Below are 22,333 nucleotides of genomic sequence, written 5' to 3'. Positions count from 1 at the left end.
CAGATTTGAAAATTTTGAAAAAGCTAAAAAATAGAGAGAAGAGAGCAATCAAACAATATGATCCGGATTGTGATGACAATGTGTACACATGGAACAAGGTGCAGAGAATTGCAGTGGTGATATTCTCACCCCAGGCAGCTTTGGGGGAGGCCTTGACGCAATTGGATCATATAGGTTGTTGGCTCAGCAAACATGCTAAGGCAGTTTCACTTGCACTAAGTGACACGTTAACTGATGTCGACAGTGTAAGGAGACCCACTTTTCAGAACAGGGGAGCAATTGGTTATCTATTGCTGGCTCACGGACATGGATGTGAGGAATTTGAAGGAATGTGCTGCATGAACTTGTCCAATCATTCCAAATCAATTCATGAAGATATGAAACAGTTACGAAAAGGCGTGGCAAAACTTGGAGAGGTCACTGGATTGAGGTTGGATGGTGTGTTTCATTTTTTCAGTCTTTCACCATTGTGGAGGGAATTTCTAAGAATAGGATTTTATGTATTGATAGGACTTGTAATTCTTCTGTTTATTTTGCCATGTGTTATTCAATGCATACAGCGGGCCATAGACAGGGCAACCAAAGGGGCCATTTTAGTGCAAACAGTGGGGGGAGATGTGGGAACCCAGGATATTCCCCTGGCTTCCCTGGAATCTGGGCAGGAGGCTCAGAAGCCTTGGCAAGGTGCCCAAAACCCCTGTGAGTTTGATTTAAGTCCCTGGGAGAAATTACCATCTTTATATGAGGAATTACAAAGTCACAAAAATGAGTATAAATTAGAGTATTAAAAAGTAGAAAAGTGAAGTTTCAAAATTGTTTATATTAGGGGTCTGAACACAAGATGGAGGATTTAGGGCGTGGTATGTCTTTCTTCTTCATATCATCCATCTTTTGGGTTAGGATGTCAGTTCTGGATTGGTTTAGGGGAAAACTGGACAATGCAATGTAGGTGTCATGTATTGGAGATTAATTGTAAACAATGTATGTGTAATTGAGAGTATAAAAGACAGGTCCTGCCCTGGAGGGCAGGCAGAAAACCTTGAACGAGATGCAGGGTGAACCGCTTTAAGTCAGAGAGAAAATTCCTTAGATAAGACAGAATAAACAACCTTGGAAACCTAAGAAAAATGGCTTCTGACTCTTCCTTAGGTGCCCAGGCTGAAAAATAAGAACTCTCAAACCACCACTACTGTGCACTGAGTGATCTCAGACCATAAAAGACATCGCTGCTGTTCACATTTATACACATTGTGCCTTTGTTGAGAAGTGGTCTTCTCCATATTTTACTCAAGTATAAACTGAAAGTTTTACATTCTAGTAACCAGACAAAAACCTTTACAGTCTTGATGGTTAGGAGCTTGAACTTCTTTGGTCAGTTTCAGTCAGACTGGTTGCAACCAGACTGAGCAGGGAAAGAAAAGTGCACTGCGGGGCACAGCACAATCGTCAGTTAGTTCTCAAGTGTCCTGCACAAAGGCAGGAATTTCTTGTGTGGGGGGAGGATTAGTTCTTATGAACCAGCAAGAGAGCTCAGGTTTAACCTTCAGGGAGGAAGAAATGCAGCAGAAGGTAGAGGAGAAAATAAGGTGTAGGCAATACTGTTTTCTGAACGTACATGTGGCCTGGCATGAAACCAAGGGCTGCTGTGGCTTAACTGTATAGTAAGCTGCCTTTGGTAGTTGTGGATGGAATCAAATAAAACCATCTCTGAAGATGGGTGAATTTGGGATCCTCTATAAATATTTTCAATACCTATTTTCAGTGAGTCCATCCAACTACAAAAATAATCTAATATGCAAAAATTATATAAGGAATTTTTAAAAAATCACAGATATTCAACAGGATTAACAACACTGACAAAATCCTGACTGTTAGGCTGAACATGTGATGTAGTGTAGTTTTTACAAAGGTATTAAGTAAGGTTTTGCACTGAATAAATTTAATTTTTTTTTAGAAAAGAGTACCAGTGGGAAATGTGAACTTCACTCTCACAGACAGCTTTTCTCCTTTTGTTGCTGATGCCTTACAGAGATCGCTTTCTGAGACTAAGTCATCAGAGTCATAGCAGAGAAGAGCACAAAAAATGCAGCTTGATCTGGCTTGTGTGGAAGGAAATGGCAGTTTCTGAGACTGAAACTGAACTAAAACTTGCTTATTACATACAACTGATTTTTCCAACATAACAACTATTACGAGCCTCAAGATGTTCAACAACTTCTCTAATCTTTCTTCACTCCTAATGCCTGCAAGGGAGTACTCTCCTGGGAAGGAAAAATCTGTACTTACTTCCAAATTTCCTTGCCATTCTCCTGTTAAATGTCAGTTCTGGATCAGTTCTGGACACAAGATACCAGACCAAATAGACCCAGGGAAGGTTCTGTCATCCCGTGAGTTCTTGCTTGTAAGCTAGGACAAAGAAGTAGCACTGGATTTACCACAAACCCTTCCTGGGTCCCCGTGGGAGGAATGTGATAGTGGTCTTGCTAGTCTGTAAGAGCAAACTTCAGGGTTGTGGGCAGATCCCTGTCACACCGAATCAGGATAGTTCCAGGGCAGTTCACCGACTTTGAAAAGACAAAACAATACTGAGAAAAGGGGATGTAGCCAATAATTCAATTTTCATGTTGCATTATCCATCTCAAAGGTTTGTTGGAGTTTTTTTTTCATTTCGGGGTTTCGTGGTTTGTCCTCCCTTTTTTTTTTTTTTTTTTTTGTACATTTCAGAGAAACCGTCCCAGCAACTAGGAAAACAATGGCCGTGTTGAGACCATGTGGATGAAGGAACACTCTGCGGAGCGGGTATAGGTGGTGATTTGGAGGGACTCCAGACGCGGAGGCCACGCCACTCCCCTTCTGCATTTCCGCCTTCTCCTGCGGCTTTGGGACAAGGGAGACCGGAAAAAATCTCCAATGCCACGATCATCCATAGCGGGAGCGAGGGGAAAGAAAAAATAACCAAAGAACAAAACCCCTCATCCTTCTCTGAAAAGGAAGTGTGTTCCTTTTCAGCGGCACAGGCTTACCACTCTTTCGCTCTCACTTTCAGACAGCCAACTGGCGACAGACGCAGAACTGACGTCAACCAGGCGAGGAAGACACGCCCTCCCAAACCCGGCCGAGCTGCTGGCGGGACTCCCACCTCCTCTCGCCCCGCCGGCACCGCCCGCCCTGTCCGCCCATTGGCCGCGCCTTGGGCCGAGCGCCGCCGCAGCGGATCGGGGCGCGTAGCGGAACTGCTGAGTGCTGCTCGGCGGTGCTCGCTTGATAACGCGCAGCGGCGCCGCGGATTCATCTCCCCGGCCGACGCGAGAGAGCCACCGCTTGCAAGCCCAACTGCTTGGCAGGGCGAGAGACAAACTAAACGCCAAAGAGCCCCCAGCCTCTGCTCCTGCCCGGTTTTATGTTATTTTATCTTCTGTAATTATTTCGGGGAAAAAATAGCAAAAAAATACATCGCCGTGGTTTTAGCAATTCGTGCCGCATGTGCAGTTGTTCCCAGCACAGCCTTGATAAACAAAGGAAAAGGGGGAGGGGGCCCGCATTTCGCAGAAGACATGCGTTCTGTCAGGAAGCGGTGGACTGTGTGCACCATAAGTCTCCTCCTCATCTTCTATAAGACGAAAGAAATAACGCGGACCGAGGAGCGCCAGGAGGCACCTCTTGCCGGGTAACTGCGGGGCGCCGAACCGGGAGGGAGGTCCGAGGGGGTGGCGGGGCCGTGTCCCTGCCCGAGGTCCCCTCCGCGTGCCCGCGTGGGTTGTCAGGTTCCCCGGCGCTGCTCGGGCTGTGACCTGCAGCCTGCGATGCCAGCGCAGCTCGGCGCTCTCGCAGCTGTCAGGCGCTGGCGGAGGGCGCGGATGCCGCTGCGGGACGGGTGGCGAGCGGGGCTTGCTGCCGAGGTTCGGCGGCGACAGGGTGGGTGCAAATGCACGGGAAAAATCGGAAGCTGCCCTGCTTCTGAAGTTACCGCTCAGCCACCGTAACGGGATGCTGCTAGGGTCACCTGCCCCGGCGGCTGGGACGGCCCGAGATAGCGAGGGCGGCCGCAGGAGCGGATTGTGCCTCGGTTCCTTGCCTTTGGCAGGCAGTCATGTTGGGATGCAGGTGGACGTCTTTGGAGTTTGCCTGGGAGCCTTACTTAACTTGGCTTTTTCTTAAGGATTCTTGCTCTGAGAGAAGTGTGAGTCATCCCCCTTACCTTTCGAGCTTCGTCCATTGTAAAGTCTGGTCCTCCGCTGAGACCATCTGTTACATACTCTCTCTTGGCTGTCCGTGGATGACTCAAAACGAAAAGCACCGTGCCTTGCCGTTTTTGTTTGCACCTCAGCTTTCTCTTTATGTATGTGAATGCGTGCATTCCTCATTTTTCTCCCAGCTTTCCACTGTTCTCTGGAATGTTGGGTTTTCAGTCCAGCTATTTATTCCTTGGAGATGTATAAGATTTTCTTTTCACTGGAGCAGAGTGTAAATTTATTGGTGGTTTAATGTAATCAGTAAAAACTAAGGTAGAGACTCACACTTTCTGTTTGCTTGTGCATGTCGAGTCTGGGTAAAATTCTTTCACAGCAGATTTTTGTTCTCTTGTCTTGCCTTAATTTGAGGAGGAGGCATAACGGGTTTGTATGTACCCGTACAGGCCTGGAGGAAGCTGAAGCAATTACAGCCTACTTAGCCCCGGAGTTAAAGGCAGAAAGCACATCCGTCTTTTTCAGACAGTCTAGTGAGGGACTGGGAAACAGGCAGCTGGGCACGGCTGGGCAACTGTGGCCCCAGCACGTACTGAGAGTAGGGACTGTCCTCACCTGTGCAATTTTTGCTCCTTTTTATCCAAGATTTTCGCAACTTGCGGTTATCTCTTCCTCTTGTTTAGCCTGGATGTAACCTGGTTACAGATACCACAAAGCTATCTATAGTCTTAGGAGACGTACATAAGTTTAAAATTTTGTGTGAAAGCAGAGGTGAAGAAGAACATGTGAGGTAGAATTGTCATTGATACCCATGTTTCTTAGTATGTGCTCTTTCCTCTCCTGCTAAAAGGAACTGATGAAATTATTCAGAAATTTATATGTTTGCAAAGAAAAAACTACCTTCAGCTTACTGCACTTTGTTTTTCACCACTTAAAACTTTCTAAAACTGTTGTTTTAATGCTAAATTAAAGGAAACAAGTGTGTTTAGTGATAAATATGTATGTTCCTAACACACCTTTTAAAATACAACTGTAATACACTTCTGACTAATCATTTTGTGAAATCTATATTCCTTTATCAGGGGGACCTCTTGTACTGTATGGTACTGCTCACTTTCACTGTTGAAATATTTTTTCTCTTCACAGCCTGTCATCCCATTCATTACTGTATGAAGCAGAAAAAACACCCTAAAAATGTGTTGCTCATAACTGCTGACACTACTGATGTTACATTTGCCTTTCTCCTGAATTAGGGGTTTGGGACATTGATTTATTTTTGACTGGCTGTGTGGGCAAGCCACATTAGATTTCTATGCGTTGTTTTACTTTTAGAAGTTATGGATGTGCGAGGCGGCCCATTTTATGGTTATTAGTGGCACCAGAGGTAAATCCTAGGAAATCTGAAATGGACTGCCTATATACAGTTCAAAATTACATGAGAAACTTTAAACTAGCTGAGTGCTTTCATGGAAGAATGTGCTAGGACAATTACTGTGAAGCACACCCTGCTTCAAATAGGAAGTAATATCCTTTGAAGGTTAAGCAAATACAGAAACATGCATGTTATGCATGCAGAGTAGTGTTTCTTAAGCAGTGTTGTCTTCTACTGATATGGAATACGCTTGAAGTCAGTTACAGTAAATTCACGAATACAAGCCACACTGAGTATAAGCCGCATCTCTGGGTATTGGCAAATATTTTGTTTTTTGTCCATAAATAAGCCGCACCCGAGTATAAGCCGCTCTGTCGTTCGCAGCGAGGACCCACGTGCAACAAAGTTGCCAAATACTAACAGAACTGCGGCATGACGGGGGGTTTACTGGCTCAACTAAGGCTGTGCAGGCTCGGCCTGCTAGGGGCTGCTGACAAGGCCAGGTGGCCCAGCTCGGTGGGGCTGCTCGGGGCTGGCTGCCGCCTCTGGGCTCGCTCGCCCCGGCCCCGCTCCCGTCGCGGCGCCGGCTGGGCACGGAGAGCGCGCCCCGCTCACGCCGCGGTGCTGACTGGGCACAGAGCACCCCCTGCGCCCACCACGGCGGCGGAGGGTGGGGGCAGAGCCCCCCCTCCTCCCCAAGCCACGGCAATGGTGTTGCGGGCCCCCCCCCTCCTCCCCGAACCGTGGCAATGGCGGCGCAGGCTCCCCCCCTCCTCCCCGAGCCGCGTCAATGGCAGCGCGGGCTCCCCCTCTCCTCCCCGAGCCGCGGCAATGGCGGCGCAGGCTCCCCCCCTCCTCCCCGAACCGCGGCAATGGCGGCGTGGGGCCCCCCCATCTTTCCCCCAGGCTGCAGCAGGGGAGGGAAGGACAGAGCTCTCCTGCCTCTCTCCCCGCCCCCCGTGCTACCTGCAGGGAGCCAGGGCAACAGAGTAACACTTTGTAACAATCGCGAAATGCCGACTTTTACTGGCAGGTGCTTGGCTCGGCGTCCTGGCTGGCACGTCTGGGGTTGTAAATGTCAGAAAATTATTCACATATTAGCCGCCCCCGAGTATTAGCCGCACTTCCGAGTTTCCACCAAAATTTTTGTCAAATTGCTGCGGCTTGTATTCGTGAAATTACTGTACTTTATTTAATCTTCATGAGAAGAGAGTCTTATTATATGAGTCTGATTGATTACCAAGGCAAGGTAATCCAAAGTGAAGGTTGACACTGTCAACTGTAAGATGCTTTCAGAGTATGGCAGCTCTTTAATTTATATCAGAGAGAATTTACAATGATTCTAGAAGGTACAAAGTAATCCAGTTTTTTTCAGTTATTTACACAATGAAGACTTACCTGGAGAAAGTTTTTATTTTTGTGCATTAATTTATGTAATATTACTCTTAGTGAAAACTAATTCAATAAAAGCAAGAGGAGGATGTAAATGAGCACAATTTTGTTAATAGTAATAACTTTAGCACAAAATGCCTAGGACCTTCTTTCTTAAGAACATAATTTAGCATTTTTTCAGTGTACAGTAATTTCATGATTATAAACCGCACCATTTTGACTACAATTTTGCTCCACCCCCAGAAATGCGACTTACACTCAGGAGTGGCTAATATGTGAAAAATTTTCTGAAATTTCCAACCCCGGAAGTGCAACCAAGGTGCCGAGCTGAGCACCTACCAGTAAAACCCGGCATTGCGCAATTGTTACAAATTGGTTACGCTGTTGCGCAGTGGGTGGAGGTGGGCTCCGTGCCGGCAGCACAGCCTGGGGGTGGCGGGGGCTCCCTCCTTCAGGCAGCGCAGCCTGGGAGAGAGGCAGGGGGCTCCCATCCCCGCCTGCCGGCACCGCTGCGGGTGCTGGCAGGCTCCGCCCCCGCCTGACACCACCGCCGTGGGAGCGGGGAGGCTCCGTCCCCACCTGCCACCACTGCTGTGGGTGCTGGTGGGCTCCATCCCTACCTGCCACCATGGGGCAGTGCCGGGCTGGGGCAAGCGAGCCCGGCGGCAGCAGCAGCCGGCCCCGAGCGGCCCCACTGAGCGGCAGTGCCGAGATGGGCCATCTCACCCTGCCTGGAGCCCCTAGTGGGCCGAGCCCACACGGCCCAAGCCAAGCGCGTAAACCTCGCGATCCCATGATTCTGTTACTAATTGGCAACTTTGTTGCACGCGGGTCCTTGCTGCGAACGACAGAGCGGCTTATAATCGGGTGTGGCTTATGTATGGGCAAAGAACGAAATGTTGCTGACACCCGGAGATGCGGCTTATAGTCAGTGTGGCTTGTAATTGTGAAATTACTGTACATTCTGTGTAACTTACTGCAGTTAGAAATTGTGACTATGGAAATTGACCACATTTTAAATACTATGGCTTAAGTACAATGCATTTTATTACTAAATTTTATTACCTGTTTCACTGTTCAAGTGTGTACTAAATAATATTTAATGCAGAATAAACTAGAGACATCTCTAAAGTATCTTTACACTGGGAACTTTACCTGGATGTAGTTTAGTAATTTTCCTTCAGATGCATGCCCTCAATGCATCTCGAAAATACATGCAGGGATACATATGTAATAAATATTATTACAACCATTTTGGAGAAGTTTTAGGAAATAAAAAAAATTTAATATTGAAAAATGTGTCAGATTCTGACTATTGGATTTATGAACTTCTTCAGCATCCTCCCATGTCTTCAAGTTAACAGGATTTGGGTAAATTGTGTACAGATCTTGAAACTAAAGTTGTAGGTTTTCAGTAGGTGTCAGCCTTACCTCTGCCTCAGTGTGATGTCTAGGCTGAAGGAGGTTGGCGTGGAGGTCAGGAAGAAAGGAAGCTGCGAATAATGCAGGATGGTTTTGGTGAAGTGTATGATACTGGTTTGTTAGTTATTGAGGATTTGTAATGACAGCACATTTTAGAAATTACTGTATATTATCATTGGCTTCATTAACGTCCCATTGCAGATTAGCTTGTATTTAATCTGTTGTATAATTTACTATTATTGCTTTATATACAGCAGTAATATTGCTGTGTTTCTTAGTAAGGGCAGTGATCCTGTTGTTATCAGAACTTACAACTACAGAAAAACACAACTCGGCAATTCCTGGAAAACTTGAAGTCTTGCATCTTTGCCCTTTTTTTTTCGTTGAAGGGTTGTGGGCAGGTATCCTGTTTCTAAGTTAAGTGACACATACTGGCAGTATTTCAGAGCATGGTTATTTAACAGATGAACAGATTTCTTGTCCTGTGTATTACGTCCCAGTTTGGAGGACACGTGTCTGCTAAGAAAGGCAGGAGCCTCTCTTTCCAAATGGAGAATGGAAACACCCTCCCTCCAAATTATTATAATTTTGAAAACAAGTGACTCTCAGGCAAAGATATGGGAATTAGGAATAACAGTTCTTTACTAGGGAAATTAAAATAGAAATACAATACTACAAAGAAACAAACCCCAACCCCTGACAAAAGCCAGAGTACAACCTGACACTCTGTCAGGCAGGATGTTGGTAGCAGTCCCATTAAATGGTGGCTGTAGTTCTTTTGTAATGATAACTGTGATTCAGTTGAAGCAGTGGTTCTGTAGAAGGTGCAGTTTCCCTCCGGAGGTCCAGTGGAGATGTGGAGAAATCCAGCTTCCCTCTGGGGTCCAGTGGAGAAAGGGGCTACCTTAGTGTCCCAAAACCTCTGTTTTTATCTTGGTAAGAAATATTGGGCTCTTCCCCCTGGCTGGGGCAACTTCCAATGGGATGAAGTAATTTTATCAGTCACACAGTGGGATTCAATGGGCCGTTAGTAGAAGATACCTCCCTAGATGAAGGATGAGTTGTGAAAAGATGAAGAACAATGCCCTGCCTGGCTTCAATGGATGGCCCATTAGCAGAACATCTCCCACGGAGATAAGCATCACGGTCCCCACCCTCAACAGATGGTGATAGAATAGATACCTTTTATCCCATCCTGTATTGTAACCCAAGACATTATCCACCCCTTATTCTCTTACCAGCTGCATAATGACACCTTACACACTGTTTTTACTTAAGATTAGGTTTCCCTGTGGTACATAATGGGTTTCTCCATCTTTCTGCATTACCCACCAAGTGTAACCAGGTCCTTGAGCAAAAACAGTCCCACAGATGGGTTTGTCCTTTCCCGTGGTGGGACTAATCCAAACAGTCTTACCTAAAATACCTTTCATGCATACTACAGGGACTTTATCTCCATCTACTGTGTGTAAGGGTTCAGATTGGGCAGGATCAGCTCGATTTATGGACCCTCGGGTGTTGACCATCCAGGTGGCCTTTGCTAAGTTCGTTTCCCAGTTCTTGAAGGTTCCCCCGCCAAGTGCTTTCAGTGTGGTCTTAAGCAACCCATTGCACCGTTCAACTTTCCTGGCAGCTGGTGGAAGGTAAGGGATATGATACATCTATTCAATGCCATGTTCTTTGGCCTAGGTGTTGATAAGACCATTTTTGAAAGGAGTCCCAGTGTCTGACTCAATTCTCTCAGGGGTACCATGCTTCCAAAGGACCTGTTTCTTAAAGCTCAGGATGGTATTTTGGGCAGTGGCGTGGGGCACAGGGTAGGTCTCCAACCATCCCGTGGTGGCTTCCACCATGGTCAGCACGTAGCACTTGCCTTGGTGGGTTTGAGGCAGTCTGATGTAGTCAATCTGCCAGGCCTCCCCATACTTATATTTGGACCAACGCCCACCATACCAGAGAGGCTTGACCCGCTTGGCTTGCTTGATAGCAGCGCACGTATCACAGTCATGGATAATTTGAAAGATACTGTCCATGGTTACAGTAATTTCATGAATACAAGCCGCAGCAATTTGACAAAAATTTTGGTGGAAACCCGGAAGTGCGGCTAATACTCAGGGGCGGCTAATATGTGAATAATTTTCTGACATTTACAACCCCAGACGTGCCAGCCAGGGCGCCGAGCCAAGCACCTGCCAGTAAAAGCCGGCATTCCGCGATTGTTACAGTGTTACTCTGTTGCCCTGGCTCCCTGCAGGCAGCATGGGGGGCGGGGAGAGAGGCAGGAGAGCTCTCTTTCCTCCTCTGCCGCAGCCCAGGGGAGAGACACGGGGGCCTCGCGCCGCCATTGCCATGGCCCGGGGAGCCGACAGGAGCCCCGTGCAGCCATTGCCGCGGCCCGGGGAGGAGGCGTGGTGCTCTGTCCCCGCCTGCCACGGCAGGAGCAGGCAGGCTCCATCCTGGCCCGCTGCCACCACGGCAGGAGCGGGGAAACTCCGTCCCCGCCCGCCGCCGGCGCCACGGGTGCAGGAAAGCTCCGTCCCTGCCTGCCGCTGGTGCCACGGGCGCGGGAAAGCTCCGTCCCCGCCCACCGCCGCTGCCATAGGAGTGGGGGAAGCTCCGTCCCAGCCTGCCACTGCGGGGCAGCGCCGACGCGGGGTGACTGAGCCCAGTGGCTGCGGCGGCGGCCGGCCCCAAGCCCAGTGGCAGCGGCGGCGGCCAGCCCCGAGCGGCTGGCGGTGCCAAACCCAGTGGCAGCGGCGGCCGACCCCGAGCAGCAGCGCCGGGCTGGGCCACCTGGCCCCGTCATCAGCCCCTAGTGGGCCGAGCCTGCACAGCCTTAGCTCAACCAGTAAACCCCGCCCTCCCGTGGTTCTGTTACTAATTGGCAACTTTGTTGCACGCGGGTCCTTGCTGCGAACGACAGAGCGGCTTATATTCGGGTGCGGCTTATTTATGGACAAAACCCAAAATGTTTGCCAACACCCAGAGATGCGGCTTATACTCAGTGCGGCTTGTATTCGTGAATTTACTGTACTTCTACCCCTCGGTCTCGTGCCCACTTATACGTGGTGTCTCTGCCCTGATGACCTGAGGCATCATGGGCCCATAGAGGCAGGAAAAATTCTCCCTTGTGTTGCCAATCTAAGTCTATCCATGACACCTCTATCTTTGAGGCTAATCTACCTGCTCATTGTGTCGGTACTCCTCATTATTCCGACTCTTTGGGACATGGGCATCCACATGACGAACTTTCACAGGTAGCTTCTCTACCCGGGTGGCAATGTCTTTCCAGTCATCAGCAGCCCAGATTGGTTTTCCCCTACGTTGCCAGTTTGCCTTTTTCCACCTTTCCAGCCAACCCCACAGAGCATTGGCTACCATCCACGAGTCAGTATAAAGGTAGAGCTTTGGCCACTTCTTTCTTTCAGAATGTCCAGGGCCAGCTGAACCGCTTTAAGTTCAGCAAGTTGACTTGATCCACTTTCTCCTTCCGTAGCTTGTGCAACCTGTCATGTGGGGCTCCATACGGCTGCTTTCCACTTGTGGTTCATCCCCACAATGTGGCAGGAGCTGTCGGTGAAAAGAGCGTAGCATGTTTCTTCTTCTGGCAGTTGGTTATATGGTGGGACTTCTTCAGCCCGGGTCACTTGTTCCTGCTCTTCATCAGTGAGACCAAAATTTTCACCTTCAGTTCGTAATTATCTCCAAAATCCCAGGGCGATTTGGGTTTCCAATACGGGCGGGTTGTGATGAGGGCAATCCACTTGCTCCATGTGGCGTCGGTGGCGTGGTGGGTAGAGGGAACCTTTCCTTTGAACATCCACCCCAGCACTAGTATTCAGGGTGCCAGGAGAGCTGTGCTTCTGTGCCAATCACTTCTGAGGCAGCTTGGACTCCTTCATAGACAGCCAAGATCTCCTTCTCTGTGGGAGTGTAATTGGCTTCAGACCCTCTGTAACTTCAGCTCCAGAACACCAGAGGTTGGCCTCGAGTCTCCCCAGGCACCTTCTGCCAAAGGCTCCAGGACAGGCCATGGTTTCCGGCTGCAGTGTAAAACACGTTCTTCATCTCTGGTTCCTTCTTGACTGGGCCAAGGGCTACTGCATGAGCGATCTCCTGCTTGATCTGGGCAAAGGCTTGCTGCTACTCAACACCCCAGTGGAAATTGTTTTTCTTACAGGTGACCAGGTAGAGAGGGCTCACAATCTGACTGTACTTGGGAATGTGCATTCTCCAAAAACCTATGGCACCCAGGAAAGCTTGCATTTCCTTCTTGTTAGTTGGTGGAGACATCACAGTGATCTTATTGATGACCTCAGTGGGGATCTGGCGCCGTCCATCTTGCCACTTTACTCCCAGGAACTGGATCTCTCGGGCAGATCCTTTAACTTTGCTCTTTTTAATGGCAAAGCTGTCTCTCAGCAGAATCTGGATGACTTTTTCTCCTTTCTCAAATACCTTTACTGCTGTGTTGCCCCACACAATGATGTCATCGATGTATTGCAGGTGTTCTGGAGCTTCACCCTTTTCCAGTGCAGCCTGGATTAGTCCATGGCAAATGGTGGGGCTGTGTTTCCACCCCTGGGGCAGACGATTCCAGGTGTACTGCACGCCCCTCCAGGTGAAGGCAAACTGAGGCCTGCACTCTACTGCTAGGGGAATGGAGAAAAATGCGTTGGCAATGTCAGTGGTGGCATACCACCTTGCTGCCTTGGACTCCAACTCGTACTGGAGCTCCAGCATGTCCGTCACGGCAGTGCTCAGTGGTGGAGTCACTTTGTTCAACGCATGATAGTCCACAGTCAATCTCCATTTTCCATCGGAGTTGCGCACAGGCCAGAAGGGGCTGTTGAAGGGTGAGTGGGTTTTGCTGACTACCCCTTGGCTCTCCAGCTCACTGATCATCTTGTGGATTGCGATCACGGCATCTCGATTCGTCCGGTACTGCCGGCGGTGCACTGTTGAGGTGGTAATTGGCACTTGTTGCTCTTCCACTTTCAGCAGTCCCACTGCAGATGGGTTTTCTGAGAGTCCAGGCAAGGTGTTCAACTGCTTAATGCCCTCTACCGCTACAGCAGCTATTCTAAAAGCCCATCTGTATCCCTTTGGGTCTTTGTAATAGCCACTCCAGAGGAAGTCTATGCCTAGAATGCGCAGTGCCTCTGGACCAGTCACAGTTGGATGTTTTTGCCACCCCTTCTGAGTCAAGCTCACCTCAGCCTCCAGCAAAGTCAATTCCTGTGATCCTCCTGTCACCCCAACAATGGAAACAGGTTCTTCCCCCACATGTCCTGATGGTATCAGGGTACACTGTGAACCAGTATCAACTAACACCCTATGTTTTTGTGGCTCTGATGTGCCAGGCCATCGGATCCACACCATCCAATAGACCCTGTTATCCTATGCCTCTCCCTGGCTAGAGGCAGGGACCCTCTAGCCCTGGTTATTATTTCCTTCCTGGGCATACATAGTAGAGGTTCCTTCAAGTGGGTCTGACCGATTATCCTCCCTTCTGTTATACCCTGCACCTTGATTATGGGAGGTTGAGGCTACCTTCACTTTAGTGGACTTCTCTTGGTTAGTGTTTCCCTCCCTGAGTTGATGCAACCATGCTGCCAGGACTGAAGTGTGTTTCCCATCCCATTTTCCCATATCTTCCCCCTGGTCACGCAAAAAGAACCACAGATCAGCTCGTGGGGTGTACCCTCTCTCCCTCGCTGGGAGTTGTTGGGTTCCGACTTTGTGGTCCGTGACTCGCACTGGTGCTGCATTGACCTTCCTTACCCCTTCCCTTATTGCCCTCATCTCCTCCTTAAACTCCTCTTTGAGTTGCTTAACCACAGCAGAAACATGAGCTTGCCATTGATCATGCTCTCAAAATTTCTGAGATTGTTAGCACCAGAACCCACTGTTTCTTGGTTGCTGTCGGTATTAATTGTTGCAATGAATGTGGTGTATTGAGATGGCCCCAGGTCTGCCAGATTCCACAGCATGTGCCCTGTGCACCTGACCTTGTCAGGGTCATTGTCATGCTATCCACCCCTCCCAAAAAGTACCTCCAATACTGCCACTTCCCTCAGCTGTTGGATCCCTTCTTCAAGGGTCTTCCAGCACATTCTATGGTGATGCTCCTGCATTCTTTCCCTGTGGATGAATGTCTCTCTCACACTCATTAAAGGCCTCTCCCAGAGGGAAAGGGGGCCTGTCTCTCTTACGAATACCTGATGTACAGCTGAGTCCTGGGTCAAAGGTCCCAAATTTCTTGCCTCAGTACCATGCGGTTGCACGCCTGCACCCATAAGGTCCCAGACCTGAAGTAACCAAGTTGTAAAAACTTCACGGCCCCGCCGTACAATGTCTTTTCAGAGATTACAGAGACTTTCATACGACAGGGACTCAGTGACGATCTCAACCTCTGGTTCCCCTGCTGGTTCTGAGGGGCCTCGTTTATCATCCTTATTGTCTAGGTGCTTTGTTTTTGTCTTAGACTTTCTAGTTTCCACAAGGGCGACTGCTGCTGGCTGCGAGTGCCCCTGTGGTATAGTTGGAGCCTGGACAGATGTAACGTTAGAAGGTTCTACTGCAGCATCATTAGATTCTCCCTTTTTAGGGCAGGAGGAAGGTCTCTCACCAGATGGGGAAAGGTACACCTTTAGCATCTGGCTATCTCTTTCACTAGAACCCCCAGCCACTCCGGGTGGTTCCTTTCTGAGGTGGGCTGTGGGGCAGGGTCAGGCTCTGGGGCAGCATCCCTAGTTTCTGGGGCAGGGTCAATGTCTGCAGCACCATCTCTGTTTCCTGGAGTAGGTATCAGGGTTGTTATCCAGCTCAATCCTCCCTTATCTCTAAATGTTAAATAGGACAAGCCTATCAGTAACACAAACCACTGTATAATGTCATTAGCATTTAGACGAGATCTGAACCCTTCAAAAAGTGGTGGGGTAGACCCAAAAATCTGGGTGAAGGGTTGGGAGAAAATTTCCCCTGGTGTCATTCCCTCACAATAAGTACCATTATTAAAGTAACCCCAAAAATGAGTGTGTGATAGCCCTGAATCCATGTACCCACCTTCCAAAGGAAGTTAAAAATCCATGAATTCCTCACCTTGTTAACCCGTAAAGCAAACTGGATAACAGCCACAATAGCCTTAGTTATAGGGCCCATGTTGGGATAAGGGCCTGCAAATGGGAGAAATACAGACACAACCATACACCACCCAAACCAGGGTTAACTAGACAACATATTGCCACCTAATGAGGCTTCTGTATCAGCACAAAAATTAGGTAACCTAAGAACTGTTATTCCTTTTATCTCTTGATGCCCTCGAGCCCCACGTTGGGCGCCAAAATCTTTCCTAGTTTGGAGGACAGGTGTCTGCTAAGAAAGCCAGGAACCTCTCTTTGCAAATGGAGAATGTAAACCCCCTCCCTCCAAATTATTATAATTTTGAAAACAAGCAACTCTCAGGCAAAGATATGGGAATTAGGAATAACAGTTCTTTACTAGGGAAATTAAAATAGAAATACAGTACTACAAAGAAACAAACCCCAACCCCTGACAAAAACCAGAGTACAACCTGACACCCTGTCAGGCAGGATGTTGGTAGCAGTCCCATTAAATGGTGGCTGTAGTTCTTTTGTAATGATAACTGTGATTCAGTTGAAGCAGTGGTCCTGTAGAAGGTGCAGTTTCCCTCCGGAGGTCCAGTGGAGATGTGGAGAAATCCAGCTTCCCTCTGGGGTCCAGTGGAGAAAGGGGCTACCTTAGTGTCCCCCACACCTCTGTTTTTATCTTGGTAAGAAATGTTGGGCCCTTCCTTCTGGCTGGAGCAACTTCCAATGGGATGAAGTAATTTTATCAGTCACACAGTGGGACTCAATGGGCCGTTAGCAGAAGATACCTCCCTAGATGAAGGATGAGTTGTGAAAAGATGAAGAACAATGCCCTGCCTGGCTTCAATGGATGGCCCATTAGCAGAACATCTCCCACGGAGATAAGCATCACGGTCCCCACCCTCAACAGATGGTGATAGAATAGATACCTTTTATCCCATCCTGTATTGTAACCCAAGACAATTATGTTATGTATGTTATTTTGTGTTATGTATGTTATATTATATTATATTGTACATTATTATATTCTCCTGTGCACACCTGAGTTACAAGACTCCTGATTAACAACACATTTTTTGTGGTAGATATTTGCATCCGACGACTTTAGTATATTTGTGATTAGCAGTTGTGTTTGAACTCAGCTGAACATTGCTCTGACATCTAAACAGGAACACTATGGATGATAATAGAAAGATATGGAAATAAAAATTAGTTGTAGTTCTAACACCTTAAGTTGTGCTTGTTGCATTTGGGCTTCTCTGTCCCATTTGTATCCTGTTGGCTAATACCACTGCAACTTGTGCTAGCTCACTAGGTGTTCAGTGGTCATCACCTAAAGCTTACCTTGCTAAAAAGTTATAAGACTGATGGACAGGGTAAGACCATTTGGGTGTTTTGGATGTGTGCATGCAAAAGTTTCATGAAGTGTTGGGGAAATACTGTATTTTGTATATTATTAAACTCCAGAATTCCATGCCTAAAAGTCTTTAGTGTCAGCAGGAGGCCAAAGATACCTGTTAAGCCAGTATTGCACATAATGAACTGGGAAAAGCCTTGAGGTATAATACTTAATTCTTAGTTTAATACTAGAAATTTGGAACCTGGATGTGCAGAATCTGCCTCATGAACATAATGAAGTTTTCTCCAGATTCACAATTTGGAGTTTATTGTATTTCTTGTTATGTCTATTCCATCACAAATATAAACATATTTAAGGTCTTAGTTTGCATATTCAAGTATTACAGATCGCTGTCTCATAGATTTTTTCTGTTGCAGTTTAGTTTCTTTAGAAAGCTAAGAGATAGCGGCTTATTTTTGTTGTGAATAAAAGGATATATTGCTGTTGCTTGGAATGTAAATTATTTAAACTGGAGTTAGCCTTGATGTAATTGTCTGTTTTCTATATTGCATTGCAGAGATGGTGAACTGACTTTGAGTAGATCAGTGATCAATAGCTCTGATAAGATAATTCGAAAGGGTGGCTCCTCAATCTTCCAACATGCTGCAGGAGATTGGAAAATCAATTCTTCTTTAGTAATGGAGATAAGGTGAGTTTCTTAAACAAAAAAGAATTAATTTCACCTTGCCTATTATTATTGGATTGGCAGTGTGGAGATCTAGGAGTGTTGCATTCTATGAAAAATGAAGGAAAGTACAGTAATTTCACGACGGTAAGGTGTACTGGATTATAATGCACACTTCCAACTGTTGGCAAATTTCCGGACTTTGTCCATATATAAGGCACACTGGACTACAAGGCGCACTTTTTTTTTTGCAGCGAGGATCAGTGTGCAACAAAGTAATTAATTAGTAACGGAATTGCATGATGGCGGGGTTTACTGGCTGGTGCTCAATTTGCAAACATTTGTCACGATTGGCATAGCGTTTAAATGCAGCCTCAGGTGCTCTCCCCGTGCCGTGGGCCACGGCACTCCCACCCACCCCCAGCACTGGCTGGTGCAGGTCTCGCAGCTCAGCTCGCGGCATGGCTCGTGGCTCGGCTCCTGTGGCTGGCTCGCGGTTCGCGGCTCAGATCCTGCGGCTGGCATGGCTCATGGCTCGGCTCATGGCTCACACTTACGGGATGGCAAATTTCCAAATTTTGTTCATATATAAGGCACACCGGATTATAAGGCGCACTTCTGGGTTTCGATCAAAATATTAGTCAAAAGGGTGCACCTTATAGCCGTGAAATTACTGTAACTATTTTTAACAACAATCACATAGCAGATTTGACTTGATTTTCTGAATATTAAGATTTGGAATACAACTGTTTTCTAATTAAAATGTGGTTTTTATGTGATTTCCCTTTCTACTTCAAAAAATGTTTGGCTTTATTTTATTTTTTTTTTAATTAAAAGACAGTTTGGAAACCCCTTAAACCAGGCATTGTTTCCGTGTATAGAAGCATGGCTTCTCTGAAGGAGAAATTTAAGGATTTTTTTTAATGACTGCTATTTTATGTCCCTAATTCCAAAGCATGCAGAAGATAAAGGTAGCTCAGAAATGTGTGTTTTAAAAATTACGGGTCTGAAAGTTGGGAGAAAACAACTTTTTCTACTTGTGAAGTAAGCTGATTTGGAAATGAGCGAGTGACTGTAAGTAGAGACAACCATTCTCAGTCATTTTACTGAAAAATTGAGTATCACATTTCAGAACCATTTAAAACCAATACACCTTACTGCTCAAGCCAAACAACAAGCAAGAAAAATATTACAATAACCTTTTGGTTAACATTAAGAGAAAAAGTTAAGCTTGAGTTAAGCCAATTTTCCACCTGTTCCAAATGAAAAATATATTATTTAGACAAAGAGGTAAAACAGTAGAGAGTGCTTTAGTATTTTTTCATCCTGTTAATACGTGTGTATCATCTCAATCTACTAAATTAATGAGTTTCAGAATAACTGACATGCATAGCACATTCAGTTATGTTGCTCAGTGGTGAGGGATATCAGGCATGCTTTTCACTGAGGAAGCTGCATGCAACCCCTTATCACGTTTTTCAATCTGATGCTGACCAAATTGTGTACGTTCTCTCACTTTTACAAGTGGTTTGCTATACACCTTTCTTAAAGCAGTAAGAAGCATTTTATCTGTAGTTTTACATTTACATACCTATCAGGACTAACTTTAAAAGTATCTAGCAAAGTAATAAATTATTCTTGTGGTTTAACTAACTGCTCAGCCCTCCATAATATGTTCCATGCACTGTGTAGACCATGAAGATGGTTCATAGTCTATCATTGCAGCTGTTAATGTGAGCAATGGTTGGTAGTCTTGTCGTGTGAGGTTAACCATAGGAAGTAACAGTAAGAGAGAAACAAAAATAAGCTAGGACCTGTTGAATAATATATAAAATGCTATCAGTTCTAAGAAATGGAGAAATAATTTGTGAATCCATTAGTATGCATCATTAAGATATTTCATAAAACTTACAGTCACCCATAAATGACAGATGTTTTTCTGTCTTACATCAGCTTACCACCCACACTAGCAATTTTCAAATGTAGAAAGTATTTTATAGTGACTTTTGCTTTGTGGAAGGACTACTGGTCAGTGATGTGTCAAATCTTGTTGATTGGCATTTAGAGTATTATACTTTACTATTGCTTTGTTGCCTTTGTGGGCATCACATCTGGCCATTTTATATTTGCTCAAGTTAGTGATATATTTATCAGCCTCAAGTCCTTAGGAATTCGTGGCAAGGCCAGGCTCAGATAGGAGTCAATGAGTGCTAAATCTTCTTCATCAGGAGACCCCACAGTAGGAAAGCTTCCACTGGGTTTCTGGTGCTCTAGGACTTTGTAGCCAGATAGGGCAGCCTGTGGAGTGCAGCAGCCCTCTTGGGAGGGCAGCAGCCCTTTGAAGATACTAAGCAGGCTTAAGAAGAAGAAACTAGACTTTCTGTGATTGAGAATATTATATGAGACTGTGTAAAATGTGCTGCCTTGACAATGACTGGTTTAGTGGGAGAGTGATTTTTGCAACTGATGTTACCTTCTCATTGCTGGCAATTTCTTTGAAGAAGAATTGATAATTCCTGTGACAAAGGGAAGAAGACTGCTTTCTTGGCTCCTTTTTCTATCTGAATTATTTCAGTTATGAAGAAGAGTCTAAGGTTTATCTGCTAATTTTTATGTCTTAACTCCTTTCTACTGTCTGTAGTAATGTGAAGGTTTTCCTTATGTTTATGGAAATAGGGAGACTTCATTTGTAATGAAGGCCATAGTTTCAGAAAGTGGGGATGTGGCTGAGATGGTGCAAACCTATATGGGGAAACCTTCCACACAGGGCTGATGACAGCACATCTGTGACTTGTGTGAAATGAACCACAGTTGGAGGTCTGTGACTTTCTTCTACTTACAGTAATTTCACGAATACAAGCCGCACTGTTTTGACCAAAATTTTGGTGGAAACCCGAAAGTGCGGCTAGTAATCCGAGGCGGCTAATTTATTAACAAAAATGTGATATCTGTCCTTACCTGGTGCCGTGCCGGTCCTGTCCCGAGCAAAAATGGTTTGAAATCCATGGTTTCCCGTTGTTCCGACGATGAGCCAATCACAGAACAGCTTATTGCCTGCCTGTGGATGGTGGCGTTACTGAGGGGCAGGGGGTGTTATCGGGGTGAGTTCCCTCGGAGTGTTCTCTGGGCAGTTTGATAAAAGTGTGTGATATTTCTCTGTACTTTTTAAAGTGTTTTCAGTCTTGTGCGGCTGTGCGGCTGGCCATGCTCACGTGGATTGGGAGGGGAGGGGAGGGGAGGGGAGGGGAGGGGAGGGGAGGGGAGGGGAGGGGAGGGGAGGGGAGGGGAGGGGAGGGGAGGGGAGGGGCCAGGCCGGGCTGTACTGTGCTGTACTCCCACGGATCAGGGGAAAGGAGGGGAGGGGAGGGGCCGGACCAGGTCGGGCCACGCTATACTGTGCTGTGCTCCCGCAGATCAGGGGAAAGGAGGGGAGGGGCCGGGCCGGGCTGGGCCGTGCCTGCGTGGCTGAGCTGCTGTTTAAAGGCAAAGTGGATCCATTGGGAATGCTCACAAAATGACCACACTATTGTTTGTGTCTTTTTCAGCATGTAAATAAAGGGTACGCTGCCGCAGCTATGGTCTGTGTCTTTTTTCACTTGGAAATAATGTTTCCAAGGTTGGCTATCTGTGATTCTGTTACTAAATGATGACTTTGTGAAAGTTCACCGTGAACGAAAGTGCAGCTAATATTTGGGTGCGGCTTTTTTATTGACAAAGACATCAACGTTGCCAACACACCGGAAATGCGGCTTATACTCCATGCGGCTTGTATTCGTGAAATTACTGTACTTTTAAATAAATACGGGAATTTGTGCTGCAAGGAGCAGAAGAAGGTTATTAAGAAGAAGTTTTATATCTGCAATTTAACTGCAGAAACTGCAATTTTTTCTGCAGGAAATACTTCCTGTCAGGAAAGTATGAGTACTTGTAAGATGTCAGCACCATCTAAAAAAAAAAAGCATCTTCCTTCTTCAAAAGGTTCAGATTATTATCAATTTTTGTCTTACAAGTTGGTGTGAAACAGCTGTGTTAAGTCCCTGAAGTGCAAGCAGTAATTACAGAACCAGCAGTGGAGCACTACAATTGCTCTGAAGCTTTTGGAGCAATATTCTGAAGCCACTTGCACTGTTTCCTTCTGATTGTTTTTGTGTCAAAGACACAGAATCTGGGGTTCTGTGGTCTGGCTTAGTCATAATAAACCTCAGGGGATTTTTGCTTGCCAATGTGTCTTACTCTACCTTGCTTATCTTCATGAAAAGCTAGTATATGGATGACCTTCCTGTGATAAGCGATAGTTGAGTCATGGTCTGTTTAAAAGCCGTCTTCCTTTTGCACGCCCACTCTCTTGTATTACAGCATTTCTGCTTGTGTGGCCTTCGTCAGCTGGAAGCTCCTAGGAACCCTTCCAGGACTAGCTGAGGTTAGGTATGTTTTTAAGAAATCCAAATTAGTGGTTGAACTAGATGATCCTTCAAGTCCCCTTCTGACACAGACTATCCTATAATTCTCCTGGAAGAATCTGAATCTGAAAAGCTCCTGGAAGAGCTCTTCTTAAAATTTCTTTCAGACTAAAGTAAAACCCAGCACAGGTGCAAATACCTATGGTGCCCGCTTCCTCCTCAAGAAACCAACAGGAGCTAGAATTCTAGTCATGTACAAGAGCAAGCTGTGACCTTTTGTTACCCCAGAGTTTGTTCTTTCATGTTGTTTTTAATTCAACTAATTTAGCTGGCAAAAAATCGTGTTTTATCAGGGCCGTAATCCGTGGTGATTCTAAAGGCTGAGCCACTTTCTGCCTTCCAGCTGCAGAATGCAAAGGAGAGT

The 22,333-nt window shown here is 46.4% G+C and overlaps 1 protein-coding gene across 16 annotated transcripts in view; it reads left to right on the top strand.

Moving 5' to 3' along the window:
• Positions 1-3,185: 3,185 nt before the first annotated feature.
• Positions 3,186-22,333, top strand: part of ST8SIA4 (ST8 alpha-N-acetyl-neuraminide alpha-2,8-sialyltransferase 4) — a 105,696-nt gene continuing 86,548 nt past the window's right edge. For 5 of the 16 annotated variants that reach the window (XR_004420693.1, XR_004420692.2, XM_042780176.1 and 2 more), the window contains exons 1-2: positions 3,204-3,667; positions 17,402-17,533. Coding sequence is in view for 14 of the 16 variants with exons in the window: in XM_042780176.1 (XP_042636110.1) it covers positions 3,555-3,667; positions 17,402-17,533 (245 nt within the window). In the remaining 2 variants the exon portion in view is untranslated. Of the gene's footprint in view, positions 3,668-17,401; positions 17,534-20,185; positions 20,512-22,333 lie in introns of those variants that run through there. The other 11 variants (XM_042780177.1, XM_033085024.2, XM_033085025.2 and 8 more) reach the window with 9 other exon arrangements.

Source organism: Catharus ustulatus, chromosome Z, assembly GCF_009819885.2.
Source record: "Catharus ustulatus isolate bCatUst1 chromosome Z, bCatUst1.pri.v2, whole genome shotgun sequence".
In the NCBI taxonomy this organism is placed as follows: Eukaryota; Metazoa; Chordata; class Aves; order Passeriformes; family Turdidae; genus Catharus; species Catharus ustulatus.
The sequence above is the reverse complement of the archived record's forward strand: the minus strand, read 5'-3'. Positions and strand labels throughout refer to the sequence as shown.